Source organism: Mus caroli, chromosome 9, assembly GCF_900094665.2.
Source record: "Mus caroli chromosome 9, CAROLI_EIJ_v1.1, whole genome shotgun sequence".
Classification (NCBI taxonomy): Eukaryota; Metazoa; Chordata; class Mammalia; order Rodentia; family Muridae; genus Mus; species Mus caroli.
The window spans coordinates 106,026,688-106,046,052 of NC_034578.1; the positions used below are offsets into that span (position 1 = coordinate 106,026,688).

At 52.0% G+C, this 19,365-nt stretch overlaps 1 protein-coding gene across 1 annotated transcript in view; it reads left to right on the plus strand.

The window, feature by feature from the left end:
- Positions 1–15,554: 15,554 nt before the first annotated feature.
- Positions 15,555–19,365, plus strand: part of Myl3 (myosin light chain 3) — a 6,158-nt gene continuing 2,347 nt past the window's right edge. The window contains exons 1-3 of the mRNA XM_021172640.2: positions 15,555–15,784; positions 18,236–18,263; positions 18,372–18,521. Coding sequence (XP_021028299.1) covers positions 15,629–15,784; positions 18,236–18,263; positions 18,372–18,521 — 334 coding nt within the window. The 5' untranslated portion in view covers positions 15,555–15,628. The remainder of the gene's footprint in view (positions 15,785–18,235; positions 18,264–18,371; positions 18,522–19,365) is intronic.

Sequence of the window (19,365 nt, forward strand, 5' to 3'; positions counted from 1 at the left end):
CAATCCCAGACGTGGGGAGTCGAGGGTAGGAAAATCAGAAATTCAAGTTCATCCTTGATTATATGGTGAGTTTGAAGTCGGTCTGGGTGGGCTCCCTGAGACCCTGTCTCGGAAAACAGGGTGGGGTTTTTGGCTCAGCAGGTAAAGGCGGTTGCCACTGAACAAACCTAATAGCTTGAGTTTGACTCCTGAGGCTCACACACACACACCACACACACACACACACACACACACACACACACACACACGGGGCAGGGAGAGGAAGAGGGAGAGTGTGTGTAGTAAGTGAAAATAAAGAAGAAACAAGAACCAACCAATCAAACAAAACACCCCAAACAAACAAACAAAAAATTCCTGAGGTCTCGGCTAGGAGAGACATAGGGACTCTCTTTCACTCCAATCTTCTCTTCACAGCCCCCCCCCTAGCTGACAGCTTGCCCACTCGAATGTGACTCCTGGTATGAAGGCAGCCAGGAATCCCTTTCCATCTGGCTACACATTGCTATACCTTTCAGACTTGGGATCTACTTATGCACAGTGGCAGGGGCCTGTACACAGGCTGACCCTTCGTTGTGAGTTTGTAGAACAAACAGAACCCAGAGTGGATGCTGATGGTGAAGATGTGAACAATCAGGAACACAGAGACCATGCAGAATCCTAGAAACCTCACTCCAGGGTCCCCCAGGACTCAGTGACCTGGGCTGGATGGAGACTGCCCTTCTGCCTGAGCCCAGTCTGAGCTGGTTTATGTCTGGAAGCCCTGGCTGGGTCTGAGGAGGTATAATGATTCACATAGCAGCCACTGCTCAGCACATTCCAACCTCAGCCTCCAGTGCCCGGCATGTGAGGTGGCTGCCTCAAACCACTCTTCTGTCACCAGGGCATATTTCTAGAACCCTTGACTCCAGGAGTCACCTCTCCTTAGACCTTCTGGGTTCCATACATTTGGTCTCAATGTCTTTTGTTCTGTTTTTGTGAGTTAGGGATATTGTAGATATCTAGCCCAGACTGGCTGAGGATTTGATACGTAGCCTAGACTACCTTCAACTCCTGATCTTCTTGCCTTGGCTCTCGGGGTGCTGCTATTATGTAAGTGAGCACCATCTTATTATATAAGTGAGCACAGAATGGTTATTCTGTCTGAGAGACTGAATCTGAACTACCAGTCTTCCTGCATCAGCCTCCCGAGTGCTGTGATGATAGGCAAGTACCACCTCACCCAGCTTGCCGATCTACTACTTTGGCTCACAAACTAATACGGGAAGCAAGAAGCTTGTTAGTACCTGGTCTCCAGGCAGGGGAAACTGAGACCTGAGAACAAAGTGTATTGTCCAGGGCACAGCAAGACCATGACAAACAGCACAAACAGCTCTAATAGGCATCTTGTCCCCAAACTGAGGTATTCTGGGGTATGCTACTCAAGGGTTATTCAAGTATGTATCCACCATTGTGTATCCAGGGTCACAGAGGTACTGGGTTTCATTTGTATAGGCCAGTGGGCTGTTATAGCCAAAGGAGGGAGGGCTCCCCTATTTCCTATTAAACCCCTGACACCCTGTTCCTCTGATCCAGGAATCTCTCTCTTCTCCTGATAGTCTTTGCTTTGCATGGGGCAGGGGACTGGGACCTGTTTTGCTTGGTCCGTGTGCCCCTGAGCTGGACCCCTATTCATGGCCACAGTTTCCAATCTGCCATTAACAGATGAAAGGTTTGAGAATCAAAGTGACCAGGGATCCATCTTGGATGCAGGCAGAGCTTTGCATCTGAAATTCTGGCATTCAGGCCAGTCTGTGTTCCTCCAGTGGGCCCCAGCCTAAGGCTGAGAGGGGTGATTCTGGCCCTTAGCCTGGGGACAGGAAATCGTATTTTGGTCCTGGGTCCTGGGTAGGTAGGCAAGGGAGAATGGCAGCTCAGACCCAACTGTGTTTACTTGGGCTGGGCCCCCTCAGCGCTCAACAGGCTCTCATTCATTGGGAGCCCCATAAACCCTTTGGGGCTCCCTGAGGTTCAGAATGCCTGGATGCCAAGCGTGGCTGCCTCCCCCAGACCCGCTAGGGACCAGCAGGCATATAAGAATATGAGAGAGTCAGGACTGAAGACAGCGAGTAGAGGCTTGGCCATGCCTCCCTCCTTATGCATTTGCATGGGGGTAATAGTTCCTACCCCAGTCCTGTGTGAGGGCAGTTGGGAAGATCCAGGGTGCTAATGGAGGTTTTCTATTCTCTCAGCATCTGTGGGGCCTTCATGACTGTTTTATCTTAGATTGGGTCCCTGAGGGCTGCCTTTAAGGCAAGCCTGAGATGGGAGTGTCCCTGACCACTGACCTTGTTGAGACTTCTATCCTGTTTTGTGTCATTGACAAATTACACCCCTTATCACCCTGGACAGGGCGTCTTCCTGTCCAGGCCCCTTCTCTTCCTCAGCTGCCCAGCCAGGGGACATCAGTTTTTGTTTGCTTGTTTGTTTTGATTTTGTTTTTGTTTTTTATGCAGAATCCCTGGGATCTGACCATAGAAAGACCGATGCCCTGCGATCTGTGCTCCTCCGTTAGACTCCCCATCCTGCTGTCTTCAGTCTTCCAATTACACTTTATTTGGATTGGTTAAGGTCCCTCTGAGTGGAAAGGCTCAGAAGTAGCATTTGATAGAAAGAATTAGGGCTTATAGGACTACAGACTTCCTGGCTCTCTTGTGACTTTAAAATAACCCCTCCCCCATGGTCCAAAGGGCTCCTAGCTGTTGATTGGAGTTATAGTGAACACTGACCAAAGCCCCCTTAGCCCTGTGTAGGCTTCTCTGCTGGTAAGCTCCCAGCTTGGCGTGTGTGTGTGTGTGTGTGTGTGTGTGTGTGTGTGTGTGTGGTGGAAGAGGGGAAGGGGAGACCTCACACCCAGATCTCCTTTCAACAGTGCCCCCACATGTCCCTGGCAACCTATCCAGCTACCAAGGACCCTGCTGAGAGGATAGAAGGGGTCTTGCTTCCTAGACACCTTCCAGGTGGGGTGTGACTTCCCGCTCCAGTGGCTGTAAAATGCCCAGAGGCTGGTAGGTCCCTAGTGTGTGTGTGGGTATGTGTGAGAGGGCGGGGGTAGGGGTCTGTGCCTTGGAATACCCTCCTCCCAGGCGTATTTGACACGTGTTTCCGCCTCTCCCGGCATGGGCTCCCGCAGTTGCTATTTATAACCTTTAAGAGCTCCTGCCGACTGCAAAGTTTTCTTAAACTCAAAATATCACTGAGGTCCTGGGCACGCGTTCCAGAGGCCTCAGGGCACTGTGGTTTGAATGGAGGAGGGGGCCAAGGAAGGAGGAGGTATGAACTCAGACCCTGAGTCCTTGCTGGGGACTGGGACTTGGACCTGGGTGAGGAACCTTAATCTTGATTCTCTGGCCTGAGATATCCTTTATGTGGGTGGTCCTTGTCCATGCTGGGCCATTTGAGGTCTCCTGGGCCCTCTCTGGGACTGCTTCCTGTCATTCCCCAGTGCCTCAGTGGACACTACCTGGGGTAAAGACATTATACTGGCATATTCTGGGGCTGGGATCAGGGTCACATATTCATGGCTGAATTAGAGATGTGTCTGCCTGGCTTCCCAGCCACAGAGCCAGCGGAAGGCGCCATGGACATTGGCTGAACTGTCCAGAGAGAAGAAGTACTTCGAGAAAGTTTATAAAAGTGTGTGTATGTGTTAGTGTGTTAGTGTGTGTGTGTGTGTTTGCGTGTGTGTAAAGAAGATAAAAGGAGGCAATCCCCTTGTAGGAGGTATCACAGATACCAGGAGAGTAGCTAGTCATGGCTCAGATATCATCCTAAAGCTAAAGGAGACAGCAGCAGCAGGACTGTGTTCAGCTAAGGCAGGATACTGGCTAAGGTCTTTCTCCTGAGGTCCCTCACCCTCTCCTGGTGTAGATGAAAAGCCCATTTCCGGCTCAGTCATGCACCCTGGTTGGTGGCCTCCTCAGCCCTGGCCCACTCTTTGTCTTCCTTCCCTGTCTTCTGCACCAGAACTGGAGACACAGAAGCAGGGGACTAGAGCTCTGACCTCTGGGCCATTCCTGCAAGCAATACCCAACACTTGATCCCCAGAAGTCGTTCCCTGCCCAATGAGCAGAACTGGTCCTAAGATGACTCCTTCTCAATCTTCTAGGTCAAGCAGAGCCACAAAGGGTTCCTGGGAATAGTGAGGGGCAAGGACGTGTGCTGGACTGGGTTCCCACTCTAGACTCTGAGAAGGAAGCAGACATGGTCCTTAATGTATCCATGAGCCCTGCGCCTCTGCCTCTTACTGCAGGCTGTTTAACTTGTCCCTTCCCCTCTCCTTACATCTCCAATGTCTCCTCCTCTCAGCAAGCTTCCAGAGTTTACAGCCCAACCCCAGCAAAGTGAGACCTGTAACTCCTGGTTCTTAGCTAGGGGTTTTATTTTGTGGTGCTAGAGATAAATCCAAACTTTCCAGGGTAAAGCATATTCCTGCCTATAGTCTCAGCCTCTCCCCCAGGGCAGGCTCATCTCCCTGGCCTCAAGAACAGCATAGACACTGGCTGGAGCTTTGGATTCCCGCACCCTGCTTGGCTCATTCAGTTACTCTAGGGAGGGGCCTCCCCTCTGAGCCTCACTTTCTCCAAGAGAAGGAGGCAGATCTCAGGATCTCAGAAAGGCTTTCCTATGCCTCTCAGGTCAAGTCTCTGACTTAGGAAGTGCTCGCTCTGACTCTACCCAACGGCAGGCCCTCGGAAAGCCCAAGATCGGCCCATGGGGCAAGTTGTGAAAATGGAAGCCCGTAGTCTGGTAGCCCTCAGATTGGAAGAGAAGTCCCACCCAAGTCCTAGCCCAGCTATCCCTGAGATGGGATGACTGGGCTGGAAAGAGTCACATGCTTTCCCTCTGAACCTGAGAGTTGGGAAGAGGATGATGGAGGTGACAGTGACAGAGACAGAGGCAGAGACAGTCATGATGTGTCTGTATATTTCTACATGAATGTAGGTGCCTTTGGGAGCCCAAAGAGGGCATAAGAGCCCCCTTAGTTTCAGTTACAGGTAGTTGTCTGTCGTATGTGGGTGCTGGAGACCCAACTCTAGTCCTCTACAAGAACAGCAAGTGCTTTTAAGCACCGATCCATCTCAGCCCTGCTCTGTGTTTTGCTGAGCTGAATCTACAATGATTACAGGCTGGGAGAAGGGTGTGATCATGCTAATTGGGCGTAGCTTTTGGAGGGGTCTCAAGCTACGCAGAATCCCCTGCTACACCCACCACAATCTCTTCTGCTTATCATACAAGACCAGGACTCCTGAAAGCAAGACACTATTCAGGGGTGGGAGATGATCTTTGTCCAGGGTTGCCTGCTGTACACCCATCCTTCAGTCCCTTCCAGTTTATCTGCAGCCTGGGCTAGGCCCATTGTTCCTAACCATTGTCCCCATGTTGACAGAACTCTAAGCTCCAGCTCTCTGTTTCTCACTAAAATCCAGATAGGGGCAAAGGTTAACAAAGTGGGGGAAAAGAGAGGATTTAGGACTCAGAAGCACAGCTGATGACACACACACCCATCCCCATACTGCAGAAGTGACCACTGAACACTCTCAGGGGAAGGGGCTTAGGGAATCAGTGAGGGGCCCAGCAGTCCAGTCCCCTGGCACTGAAGCCAGACCCAGCACCAAATCTGCTTTGATGAGGGTGATGCTGCCCCACTGTTTCCTAATGTCCCCAATGCTGCCTCCAAATACTTGAGCCATCTAGCTACCTGAATTATGGCTCTGAGAGATGACTGAAAAACTTCTTGGGGCTCTCTGCAGCAGAGGGCTGAGCTGTGTGCCTTACTCTGCCCCTTCCCATTTTTTCCAGGTCATGCACTTGGGGCTCACTTACTGGACCCCAGCATCTGAGAGTCTCTGAGTCTGCTGTTAGCTCGAAGTAGTAGCCTCAAGGCCATTGCAACAGCAACTTGTCTGTCTCTCCCTCCCACTTCCCCTCCCCCAATCATCCCTCATTCCCTTTTGCCTGCCCTGTGCTTGTCCTAGGGTCCATGGTATGGGAAACAAATGGGTCGGGAACCTTCCACAGAGTCCTTTCCCATGAGAGGCAGGCAAGCACTGACCCCATCCTTATCTGGCCTAGCTATGCCAAAAACAACACAGATGCTGTGGCTCCAAAGGCCTGAACTTGGGGGTGCTGACCTCCCCAGTCCAGCTGCTGTCTCAGGCCTCTGTTTCCCTCTCTGTGGACAGACTTCCACGCAAGGTTCCAAAGTGGCGGAAGGATGCAGTGTGGGGGATGAGCCACTGGAAAGGTTGTGAACACCTGGACACACACACACACACACACACACACACACACACACACGAGGGGGCTCTAGGGGTGTCTCAGAAGTACCAGAGCACACTAAATAGAACAGTCTGGTTTCTGTGGCCTTCTGCTGCCTCCTTCTTGTTCCTTTGTACAATCAGAGTTGATTCCATATGTGTGAGCTCAAAGGGTGGTCACCTGGTGTGTGCAAAAGCTTGTAGATATGTGTGCACGGGTGCATGGCTATGCCTGTTAACACCTCTATCTAGTGGGAGAGTCTTAGTATAAAGATTCATGGACAGGAATATCCAAGACAGTATCTGGGGACTAAGGTTCCAGAATAAGTATATACAGTACACACACACACACACACACACTAGTTTGTGTTGGTTCCTGTTGACTCCAGTGTTAGTATAATGGAACTGGAACTGGTGACAGTTGCCCCAATAAAGGAGCCTGGAGACTTGCACAGAACAGCCTCTGAGCTCAGTTCTGAACTATTGAGGCAAATTCATTCCACAAAGGTAGAATGGGGAGTATTGATGTCTACTTGGTATCAGGTTAGCATCCTGATACCAAGTGTGCATGCATCCATGCATGTATGCAAGCATGTGTGTGTGTGTGTGTGTGTGTGTGTGTGTGTGTGTGTCTGTCTGTCTGTCTGTGTTTGAGCCTGTGTCTGCATTTCAGCCTAACCACACAGGGTGGGTGGGTAGATATATAAATAGTTACTGAAGCAGGTACCAGAATCAACCCTAACTATTCCTGGCTGGGGGCTTGGGCCATTTTTAATGCAACATCCACACCCTGCACCACAGAGGGTTTTTGTGTGGCCACTGGAGGCAGAGGCACAGCTGGTGCTGGGTGGGGCAGAGAGGGGACAGCTCTAGGTCTGGTGGGGCCACCACAGCTAGGAAGGGCTTGTAAGGGGACAGGGAGGCTCTTCCAACCCACACTGCCTTCTCTTTCTGTCTCTCTTTGCATTTTTGGGCTTTTTTTTTTGGATGCAGGGTCTCATGTGGCCCATGCTGGCCACAGCTCATTAGATTGCTAAGGATGATTTTGAACACCTAATACCCCTGCCTCCATCTCCAGGGTACTGGGATTATAGGTGTGGACTACCACACTTAGCTTAAGATTTAAAAAATTTAAAAATTGTTTTTGTGTATAGATGTTTTATTTGCATGTGTATGTCTATGCACCACACACATGTGCACCTGGTGCCCTTGAAGACAGAAGAAGGCGTTGAATCCCATGGAACTGGAGCTATAAATGACCGTTGTGAGCCACCACACGTAGGTGGTAGGAAATGAGCCGGGGTCCTCTGCAAGAGCAGCCAGTGCTCCTTTCTCCAGCCCTGAGATGCTTGTTTCAAAAGCATCATCACTGTTGCTTTTTCTCCCCTTTCTGCTTTGGACATCCCAAGCTCTTCTCCTTGACCATACCCTGCCTTCTTCCTCATTCCTGTCCCAGTAATGCATGCTGGTCCTTTCTTCCTACATCACTACCTCATTTCCACTCCTTGTCCACTCTGGCTGCTTGAGGTTAGGAGGTGAGAATAGAGACTCCTGGCCCCTGGCGCTGGGTGTATGTGTCCATATGTCCATGTGACAGCGTATCTAGCCTCTCTTTGTCCCTGACCCACTTCAGCAACCTTTTGCTTCTGAATCTGCTCTCTTGCTCTCTCTCTCTCTCTCTCTCTCTCTCTCTCTCTCTCTCTCTGTCTCTCTCTGTCTCTCTCAATTTTCCTGTCTCTGCCTTGATTTCATAGTCAGGAGTCCTGTGTGCCATTTTTCATGATGGCCCCAGGGAACTGCTTACTCCTGTTTTGCCTGAGACAGTTGATCCATCCAGCCAAACAACCAGTCAATTCAGACTCCTCGGATGACTGACATTTTTTTTTCCCCTCTGCTAAATTTACTTGCATTTTGGACTGAATTGGCCATTCAACGGAGGTTGTGTCCACATGGCCCCACCCCACTCATGCCAACAGATGAACAGGCTCACAGACAAACACACGCACAGGACCCATGCTCGGTCACAGCCTGGTGACACATATAAGCATATAAGATCACATACTTCCACACAGTCACACATGTGGCCCCACCCTCGAGCCCATGGCTATGCTCACATAAACCACAAAGACCAGGCAGTCACACACGTCCGCACCTCAGGCCAGTGCACACATTCACTCCTGCTCTGGGAAAGACATGGGGAAATAGAGGCAAGTGGAGGGAAGAGTGAGGTCTTGGATCAGGAGCTGGGCAATACCCCAGCACAGCAGTGCCGGGCAGCCACCAGCTACTTCTCCAAGACCAGCTTGCACTGACATCTCTTTCTCCCTCCCTCATCCTTTCCAGGGGGTTTCTGGTCATCTCAGGCCACTGCTGAGCCCTTGCAAACCTCAAATATAGCAGCTCCCAGACCCTGATCCTAAAAGGGAATCACTTTTTTTTTCCTTCTTCCAAGGATCCTAAAAGGGGATTCTTCTTCTAATACTTGTTTTTTTTTTTTTTTTTCTTCCAAGGACAATAAATATTTGCTCTTTGGGAGACTGCTGGTGGGAGGGAACAGGGTTTGGCGAGATGGCAGGGAATGTCAAAGCAGTTCAGGGCGGTCACAGGCCATGCTGGGGAGAGGGGCAGGGCCCTGTCCAGAAGCTACACCAGCAGACAGGCTGAGGGAACCAGAGCTCGGGGGGTACCTCAGGGCCATTTTCTGTACTTCCTTAACCAGCATGTTGACACCTCATCTTCGGTGCCATGTGCCTCTCCCCCAAGCCTCGCTCATTACGGGCTTTGCTCCTGCTCACCCCCAAATAATGATAATAAAATAATAATTAGGTTAATAATAAAGGTTGCAGACAATCGGAAAGATGGCTCAGCAGTTAAGAGCACTGGCTGGTCTTCCAGAGGACCAGGTATTCAATTCCCAGCACCCAAACATGGTGGCTCACAACCATCTGTAACTGCGGTCTCAGAGGATCCAATGCTATCTTCTGGCCTCTGTGGGCATCAGGCATGCATGTGGTACACAGACATACATTCAGGCAAAACACCCATACACATACATATTTGTACGCGCTTGAGTGTTTGTGTGTGTGTGTGCGTGCGTGCACGCGTGCTTATGCTGTTCATGAATGGAATGTGGGTGCGTGTACCACATACCCCATGGCACATGTGTGGAAGTCAGAAGGCAACCTTTGGTGTTGGTCCTGGCCTTCCATCTTGTTTGAGGCAGGGTCTCCTATTGCTTGTTTTGGTGCACCCCAGGCTGGCCAGTCCTCTGGTTTCCAGGCCGTCTGTGTCTTCTATCTCTCAATAGAGACCCTGGGATCACTGCATCCAGACTTTCTGTGGACTCTAGAGATCTGAACTCAGGTCCTCATGGTCACACAGCAAACACTTTATCCTCTGAGCCACCGTCCCTGCCCTTCACTCATCCTTGAAAGCTCCCAACCCCTTCTCAGTCTCTTAGACTACATAGCCCCAGCTTGTATTCCTATTTCAGACACGTCTTCTGTGTCCTTTCTTGGGTGAACTGTGACGGGCAGAATTGAGGTCCCCCGCAAGCCAGACTCATGAGACCAGTTCATCTTCTGAAAACAGGGGTGTGCCTTCCTTCCATAATGGACCAAGCCTGGACATTACTGTCCCCACACTGTCCCCCGTGAGGCCCTAGACCCTGGAGGCTCTGGCCTGCTACCTCCTCCTTCATGCTGAATTAGGCTCCCAAATATAGCGGCCATGGCCACAGCCGGCCAGGACACCACAGCCCCAAAGCGTCAGTCCTGGGCTAGGATCAGAGGGGCAGGAGCTGATTATAGGTCCCTGGGCCAAACCCAGGGCTTGCCTGCCAGCCCACTGAGCCCTACCACCCCCACCCCTAGAACCACAAGGCTGGAGCATCTGGTCCCTGTCAGCACAGTGGGCAAAAGGGAGGGGCCTGGGAGTTGTGTTTGGCCTGCCCGAGGACAGAGTTGTCTGTGTGTGGTGGCAAGGATGGGCCAGGGCTCAGAGCAGACATGGCCCTCAGAACCCACCACCATCTTGCCTTACCATCATCCATTGGTTAGGTGGGGAAACTGAGTCCAGGAGGAATAGAGACCAGATTGGCTCACAAGAGCATGGAGAGCCTTCTGTCTCTCCCGTAGGCACTGTTTTCCATTTTCCAGGCCTGGGGTTGTGCCTTGGGAAGCAGGCCACATCCTGTTGGTGGCTGATCAGCCTTGCTGGGAAGTTCTCCTTGGAGTCAGACTCTCACCGAAGCCCATAGGATGGTTCAGATATTCCTACACTCATTTGCTTTCTCAGTTCTTTTGACTACCCTTTGACCCCTCTAGCCAGCTACTGGGCAGTTCCTAGGGCCACAGATCCTGCATCAGTACAACTGAGGCAGGACCCAGGGACCCCAGTAAGGAAGGGTCTGTGTTCATGGGGACTCAACATAATAGTTATAAGTTTACAACTTGGTCACACACATGTGCTGTGGTAAATGAGCTACAGCCCATGGACCTGCTGGGGCCATGACAGGGTCCCCAGGACCTGCTGCACAGCAACATTTGACCTACTTCTAAGGCTCTGGGTCTGGCCCAGGCCCCGTTCTCGACTCCTCCGGGAAGTGTGGGCCTGCATCCCAGCCCAGAGGCTGCAAGCCAGGAGGGGCGGACCCGAGTGGGCCAGGACTGCCTGTGGAGCCTGCGGCTGGGGGACAAGGACACGTGGGAAGCCTGACCCTCTTTCCCTGCCTCTTGCTCTTGGGCCCAAGGGACCCATCTTTCCCATATGGCCATCGTACTCTCAGCTACCCATATTGGCTCTGATAGCATACAGGCATTCCTCTGCCCTCTAAACATTGGCAGGGAGGTCTGCCAAGCACCCATCAGGGACTGCCAAGGGTTCACCCTCCCCGTAGCCTGTTTTGTCCACTCTATTCAGCAGGCAGTGTCCACGTGGAAATCCATCGTCAGCCTGTCCTGAGGCGAGGACTTGAGTTTAAAATCCCGAGTCTTGGATCCTGGATCTCAAATGTAGCTTTAGAAGTCTAAGTTCTGGGTCTTAGCACCTGGGTTTAAAGGGCTAGGTTTGGCATTCTAGGTTTTCAAGTCTGGATTCAGGGTGTGAGTCCCAAGACCTGGGCCTGGGTCCTAGGTGTGGTGGTCTTTGGGGTCTGGGTTCAGACTTGGAACACTTGGTCTCTGGTTTGGGTTTAGGCTTCCAGGTTTCAGCTTTAGGGTGTAGGTTAGGAGTCTAGAGTTTGAGTTTGGGGACCAAAGGCTGGCAGTTCCCATCCCTTCTATGCCCCCTGCTGGTCAGTCATCACTGGTCAGTCTGTATGTGCACCCTGTGCAGGGCAGACTTACCCCTCTTTAGGCTGTGATAGGGGGTTCAACTAGTAGCTAGAGAGTGAGGAACCTGAGCAGCAGGTCTGAATTGAGTTGGGCCCTGGAAGAGGAAGGACACAGGAAGTAGATGGTGGGTCTGAGGACTGTTGGCTTCATACCGTCCTGGGGGAGGGAGCTCTGTAGGCGGTCAGGAAGCCCCTCCGAGCTTAGCAGGTTTTTCCTTTTCTACTTATTTTTATTTATGTGTGTGTCTGCATGAGAGTGTGCCACATGTATGGTTACCCGTGGAGGACAAAAGAGTTCAGGTCCTCTAGAGCTGGGGTTATAGGCAGAGGCGATGTGCTAGGGGTTGAACTGGAGGCCTCTGCAAGTGTTCTTAACTACCAAGCCTCTGGCCATTTATTTACTTGCTTGTTTGTTTTTAAAGATAGGGTTTCTTTGTATAGTCCGGGCTGTCTTGGCACTCTCTCTGTAGAAGAGCCTAACTTCAAAATCAGAGACCTACTTGCCTCTGCCTCCCATGTGCTGGGATTAAAATATGCACCACCATATCAGATCTTTATAGGTCTTGTGTATTCTATGCTGGCTTCAAATTCACTTGTGTCCTACCTCTGACTCCTTGATGTTGTGATTACAGGTATATCTCACCATATATCATACATAGCTCTGTGTGTGTGTGTGTGTTATACTTCACCATATATCATACATAGCTGTGTGTGTGTGTGTGGGGGGGGTTAATACCCTTTGAGAGGTGAGTACACTCAGAAATTTGAGACACTGGTTCATTTAATATTTATTGAGGGCCTGCTGTGTACCAGGCTCTGGCAACAAGGAACAGTGGAAGAAAGGCCCTGCTGTGTCAGCTGATGCTCTGGAAGTGGGGGCCACACCTGTAGACAGTCAGATGCTAAGGCGAACAGGGATGGGGTTGGAGATACAGGAAGAGGGAGCAGGGGAGTCTTAAGGAAGACTCTCAATGGGGTTGACATCTGAGATGAAGGTTTGGGGGGTTGGCGGTGTACGTGAACTGAAGCTAACTGTTGCCAGCATCCTAAACTGAGCCACCAGGGAGAGGAAGCATCCTGGTGTCAGGAATTGAGGAGGGTCTAAAAGGAGGCCACAGCATCCCAGACTTTCCTGCCCAGGTCCACAGGCTTCTCAGAAGTCAGGGCCTGGCAGCAAAGCGAAATATGGGAGCTGCCTTTCTCAGCCCAGGACTGTGGTACCCTGGCTTGTGATTTTTTTTCAAGTTGCTGGGCCATAGCTCAGCCATCAGAACTGGGGGACCACGGGGGTTGGAGATTCAGACTCCCACACTATGGTTCTTCAAGCCCCTCAGGTCCTGCCAGAATCCTGTCTGCTCAGCTGTCCTTTCTGGGGGGCCTAAAGCAACAGCTTGGACCTGTCCATCTGCTCGCCGTGGTTTTGCCAACCAATCCCACTATTCTCAGCTATAGTGAAGCTGGCCTTGGAAGGGGTTGGAAGAGGCCCTGCTGGGTGCTGGGTACCTGTCATAGGGTGGAAGGTACTCTTGTGGGTAAGCTTAGGCCCTGCTACTCCAGGACCCACCAGGGCAAGCTGAGAGTCAGAGTTGAAGCAGAGGCTAGCCTTAGCCCTCATCTGAGCCCTGGTGAGGAAGGAAGAGGCTCTAGTGCATTCTCTACATGACCAGAGCTGTCCTATGTGTGGTGGCACTGGATCAAGACACCACTGCCCAACCCAGGGAGGGGAAGATCGTACCGTGAGGCTCTGACTACATGAGCCTTATACTATAGATCACAGACTAGACCAGGATGGACCTGCTATGCACTTTTACCATTTAAACTGCTTTCCAAGGGGTAACAGCATTAGGGTAAAGGAAGTGGGGCTGGAAGTCTGGTTTATCCCGCATGTACATCCTTGGCCCTGGGCCTCAGTTTTACCCTGGTAAGTGAGAGACGATGCCGTTAGCTAGAGTCTGCTGTGTCAAGGGGTGCCAAGGGTCAGCAGGTCCGGATGGTTGGGCTGTACAGAGGTCTTTCTCTCTATGTCTCCCTTGGCTGTCTTTCCTTTGTGGTATTTCTGATGTCTCTGCAGACCCCTCCCCCACTTTTCTCTTTCTCAATACTCTTGCCAAACATCTGGAAGAAAAGTGAAAAACTTGTCCCCCCCCCTCTCTCCTCCCCAGCCCCGGATGTTGTCAGATTTCCAGATGTGGGGTGTTCTGCCCTCCAGATGAAGGGAGGAATGTGTTCCAGCCAGGGATGGAGACTCATCCCTGGACTGCTATCCCTTCATGGGAAGGCTGAGTGACAAGATGAAGCAAGCCAGGATCCAGGAGGGAGATGGCGGGGTGCCCCAGGTTGAGGCCTTGATACTTTGTCTCAGCTTGAGTTATGCCTCTTTTCATGCCTGAGAAGTCCCTTGGGACTTAGGGTGGGAGGCACTGTCTCTGAAGTCTCTATCAAAGGCTTCAGGCACTTAAAAATAACTAGGAACACCCCTTCTCCCCCCGTCCCCTCCCCCAAGGCACAGACGCTAGGCAGGAACAGAACCCAATGTGCTTGCAAGATGTCCTCACACTGCGTTTGAGCTGGAAGGGCCTAATGCCACCTCAGTCTCTCCATTGCTCCAAATGGTGGCCCAGCCAGGCTGTGCTATGTCATAGCCATCTGCCAAGGGCAGGGACCAAGGGAAGTGATTCCAGGGGCTGGACACTGTTGCTTGCTCCCTGGGTGGTGGTGAACCTTAGGAGTAGACATTGAGGGGTAGGAACTGGAGTGAGAGCCTTAGATCGGAGCCTAGGGGCAAACCTATCCAGCACTTTGGGGTTCCTCAGAGATGCAGGATCCCCTGGAGCAGAAGGAAACGTGGGATAACAGGAGTAGCAGGGGAAGACTTCAGAGAGGGCAAATGGAGGGGTGAGCAGGAAGGGACGGAGGGTGCAATGAGTTCTAGGGGTGAGCAAGAGGCTGGACCCTGGAGTGTGCAGGGGAAGATAGAGACTGGACATCACATGGAGGGGTGGAGAGAAGCCAGTGTGTGTGTATGTGTGTGTGCACACACGTGTGTGTGTGTGTGTGTGCACGAGTGTGGGTGTGTGAAGCCTGAGACACTGGTCTTAGGAGTTTTGTAAAAGGAGCTGTTGAACTAGTCTGGAGGACAGTCCTCGAGGGAGTGCCACGTGTGCTTGGGGTGTTCCTGGAGACCCTGGGACCCTGTAAGTGGACTGCAGCTGCCTGCTGTATCCAGACACTCATACACTAGTGCATACAAACACCCAGACATAAATACACAGACACTCACTCAGACCCACACAGACATACATGAATGTGAACAACTGCAAAGGGGTACACAGAGACAAGACACACGACAGCCTCTTCCCCTAGACCCAGCTGGGGCACTGACAGGCCCTGAACAGAGACACCAGACAACGCATACAAATGTCCAGAGACCTCCCACCATGCACACAGCCAGGGGCCCCCTACCTGAAAAGGTGACTCGACACAGCCCCTTGCTCTTGATCAGGGGACCTGGGCCACCCAGGTGCAAAGTTATTCAAGAACGACCCTTTGGTCATTCCAGCCCCTACTATGGTGCATAGCATGTGGTACACACTTCTCTAACCTTTACCTGCCCAAATTTATTGTGCAGAAGAGTCGCTCCACGTGTGTGTCTCTGTCTGTCCATCTGTCTGTCGGTCTGTGTCTTTGTGCTCAGAGCACAGGCTGAGCGGAGGCCTCTGTCTCCCTCTCCCTCCCTCTCCCCAACAGGTGACTGGGGGAATGGAGCACACTCCCCTCCCCCACCCATTCCTGGGCTTGAACAATGCCCTCTCCAGGACCCAAAATAGCCCCTTGAGCAGAGCCAATGCCCTTTTATGGCCCTGTCCCTATTGTGCATGGTAGGGGTGGGGCTGGGGTCATGAGGTATATGAGCAGGATAAAGCCCAGGGTGGTAGTAGGACTCACCTATCTTACTCTCTTCTCCTTTCCTTCTTCCTTCCTCTCTGTGATTACAGCTCCAATGGCTCCCAAAAAGCCAGAGCCCAAGAAGGATGATGCCAAAGCGGCTGCCCCCAAAGCAGCTCCAGCCCCCGCGGCTGCACCTGCAGCTGCACCTGCAGCTGCACCGGAGCCCGAGCGCCCCAAGGAAGCAGACTTTGATGCCTCCAAGATTAAGGTGAGCGTGGGAGCTGGGGTGTAGAAGGCACAGAGCCATTGAACAGGTCTCAGAGTGGAACCTACCATGGAAGGTAAGGCCCTGGACCCGAGCTGAAGCTGGCAGTTTCTGTACAGAGGTTAGGCAGTACCTGTTTGTTTCAGACATCTGCAGGACCACAGGAGGAGGGAGGGTGGTCAGATAGCCTGCGAGACTCCCCTGAGGCTGCTGATGTACTCTGAGAGTAGAGTCTGGACCACGAAATGCTCTTTGGTGATTTTGAAAACCGACCCCCTTTGCTCTCTCTGGATTTTATATCTTTAGGGACTCCTGGAGCCAACCGTCCCTGAGTCTTTAGGGCACTTCCTTCTCTGGCTGTGGGGGTTCCCAAGTCCATAGCAAACATCCTTAGGTGGATGTAAGCGAAATCAGGGCCTTGCCAGGCTGAGTGACATCCCTGTCAAGATCACCAAGCCCAGAGCTGGCAGAGCCCTCCTGAACGTCATGTTCAGCTGGGAAAATGGAGGAACGGGCAGGAGAGGGAGGCTCTCTCTGAAAGTCATGCAGGAAGCTGGTTGTTGAGCACGACCAGGCAGCACCAGGAGCCTTTCCTGGCCCGGCAGTCCTCCCCAGAGTCTAAACTGGGAGGAAGAGCCATGCCCGCCACCTGTGGCATCCGCATAGCAGCACGCAGCCTGTGTCCTGTTCTCAGATGGCCAGAGGCCACTGCTACTCTGGCTGTCCCCTGAGGGGTCTGTGGAGTCCTCTCCACCCACATGGATCCACTGAGCCCTGAGTCATTCTTTTTTTAAAAAATTTTAATTTTACATATTTTATTTATTTTATGTCCTGACCACAGTTCTCCTCCCCCTTTCCCTTTTCATTTTTTCCTTTTCTCTCTTCCTTCCTTCCTTCCTTCCTTCCTTCCTTCCTTCCTTCCTTCCTTCCTTTCTCTCTCTCTCTCTCTCTCTCTCTCTCTCTCTCTCTCTCTCTCTCTTTTTTCCTGGCTGTTCTGAAGCTCACATGGTAGACCAGGCTGGCCTTAAACTCATACAGATCTGCCTGCCTCCACCTCCCAAGTGCAGAGATTAAAGGTGTGCCCTGCCACACTTAGCCCCTGAACCATTCTTAGGGAGCCTCGGCTCCCTAAGTAAGTCCTTCCCAGAAGTACCTGCCCATGATTGTCCAGTTCCTATCCCGGCTCAGCTTCACCTTAGTTACTCTAATCCTTAGTTTCCTCATCTGTGAAATGGGACTCTAAGCCTCCCACTTGCAAGACAGCTGTACCACAGAGTTGGTTTTCTGCTCCTTTGTCACCCCAAGCCCCAGACTTGAGTCCCGAGGGGTCCTTGTAGAGCTAGCTCCAACTACCTTGGGACCTATGTTGGCATTGCTCAATCTCACTAGGCTTAGGTTGGCACAAACGTATGCCTCAAAAGAGGGCAGGGGTTGAAGAAGCCCTTTTCCCCTGCCCTTCTTCCCAGCAAGCACAGAAGGGCTGAGAGCCTTTGCCAGAGAAGCCAGGGAGCCCTGCCTCCCCAGGTTTTCCCACGGAGCACTCCCTAGAAGCCAAGAATGAAGTATTTCTCTCAATACTGGGTTGAGCCTCAAAATGGAAGGCTACTCACAGCAGATGGCAGGAATGGGGTGTCCTGCTGCACACTCCGCACTATGGAGGTCGGAGGGGCTCTCAGGCACCAGTCATACCCTCTTCCCCCAGCTACTTTCCCTGGTGTGACCTTGACTTTGGAGACAGTGACTGCAGTGATTAAAAATAGACTGGAATCAGGTGAGGAGGGGGCTACTGGGTCCCATGAGGCCTCCTGACCTCAGGGTGGCCCCATTGTGGCCTCAGAATGCGATGTAGCCCCATCTCCTTGCTATTCAGGAGTGTGGGAGCTACCTTGGGGCCACAGGCTGAATGGGAAAGGCAGGTACAGGCAGGGCTTTGTGGATTAGTGTCCAGCCTTAAGGGCCCCAAGGGGGTCTGTGAGGGAGGGACACACATATGTGCACAAGAATTCGTACTTGATTACCCACAGACATGCTTTGGTGCTGACACAGCCTCTGGCCTGAAGCTGTATGCTTGCTCCTCCCTTCAAAGTGAGCTTGGCCAGGCCTGTGACATTGAGCATATCCATCTAGAGCCAGGGGGTCAGGGGAGGTCCACTGGGGATAGGGCCTTTGTTCCCACCCCCTTCTGCTGTGGTCTGCCTGGTACTGCAAACTGATTACACACAGACAGACCCAAAGCCTTTAGGGTGGACAGGTGTGTGTGTGTGTGTGTGTGTGTGTGTGTGTGTGTGTGTGCGTGTGTTTGCAGCAACAGCAGCAGCAGCTAAGTAGACAGCATGAGGTCCTGGGTGGTAGAGGCTGTGATGCTCTCATGAGAACTGGGTGACCCAACCACGGATCCGAGAGCCAGGCTACCACAGTGACCCGTAGTTACTTGGTCTTTGGTCTTCCTTGCAGATCGAGTTCACGCCTGAACAGATTGAAGGTGAGCAGGGTCCTGAGATGAGGGTAGGGGTGGACCAGGGATCTCTGATCCAATGGAGTGGGTGGGATCCCTTGGGGGGCATCCAGAGTACACTGTCCTTTCCCACAGAGTTCAAGGAGGCCTTCCTGCTGTTCGACCGCACACCCAAGGGCGAGATGAAGATCACATACGGGCAGTGTGGAGATGTCCTGCGTGCTCTGGGTCAGAATCCTACCCAGGCAGAGGTGCTCCGTGTCCTGGGGAAGCCAAAACAGGAAGGTAGTACACACTGCCCATTCGTGCCGGCCCCAAGGGAGACTGCCAGGGTGGGCGGCCATCAGATATCATGGGAACCTCACTGGCCTCCTTCCCGATCTCCTCCTGCTCTTGGGATTCGGATGTGGCACTGGCTACCAGGCAGTGATAGGTGATAGGAGCCAATCAGGATGGTTCTGCTGGATCCTGGCCATTAGGGAGGGATGGACCCTGGTACTAGCCAGAATCCATTCTGGTGCAAGGGCAAGGTGGGGAGCATGGGTGCTTGTTTTTACCCTATCTTAGCTCCCCCCCAACCCCTGCATCCTTTTGTCAACTTCCCTCACCTTGGCTGCTTGCTTTGACTAAGGAAGAGTGACATCCATTCCCTCACCATTGCTCCAAGAAGGCCTCTGACAGGTTTTGCCATGTCCACAGAGGCTGGATAGAGTAAAGTCTATAAGAAATGAGACCTAGGTGTGGTGGTAAATGTCTACAAACTCAATAATCAAGAGGGTGAGGTGTGGGAGGGGGTCACTATGACTTGGAAGCCAGGCTAGGTTACATAGGAATGAGTGCTGGGTGTTTTTCAGTTGGTATAGTACATGCCTAGCTTACTCGAAGCTGATCTCTGGCACTACATAAACAGTGCAGGGCAGTGTACGTTCAAAGTCTAAGAAATAAAAAAGACATAGTATATATCTCTAATCCCAAAACTGAGGAGATAAAAGCAAGAGGATTGCCACAAATTTGAGGCCAGCCTGGTCTACATGGCAAGCGTCAGGCTGGCCTAAACTATGTAGTAAGATTGTGGAGAGAGAAAGGAGAGGGAGAGGGAGAGGGAGAGGGAGAGGAGAGGAGAGGAGAG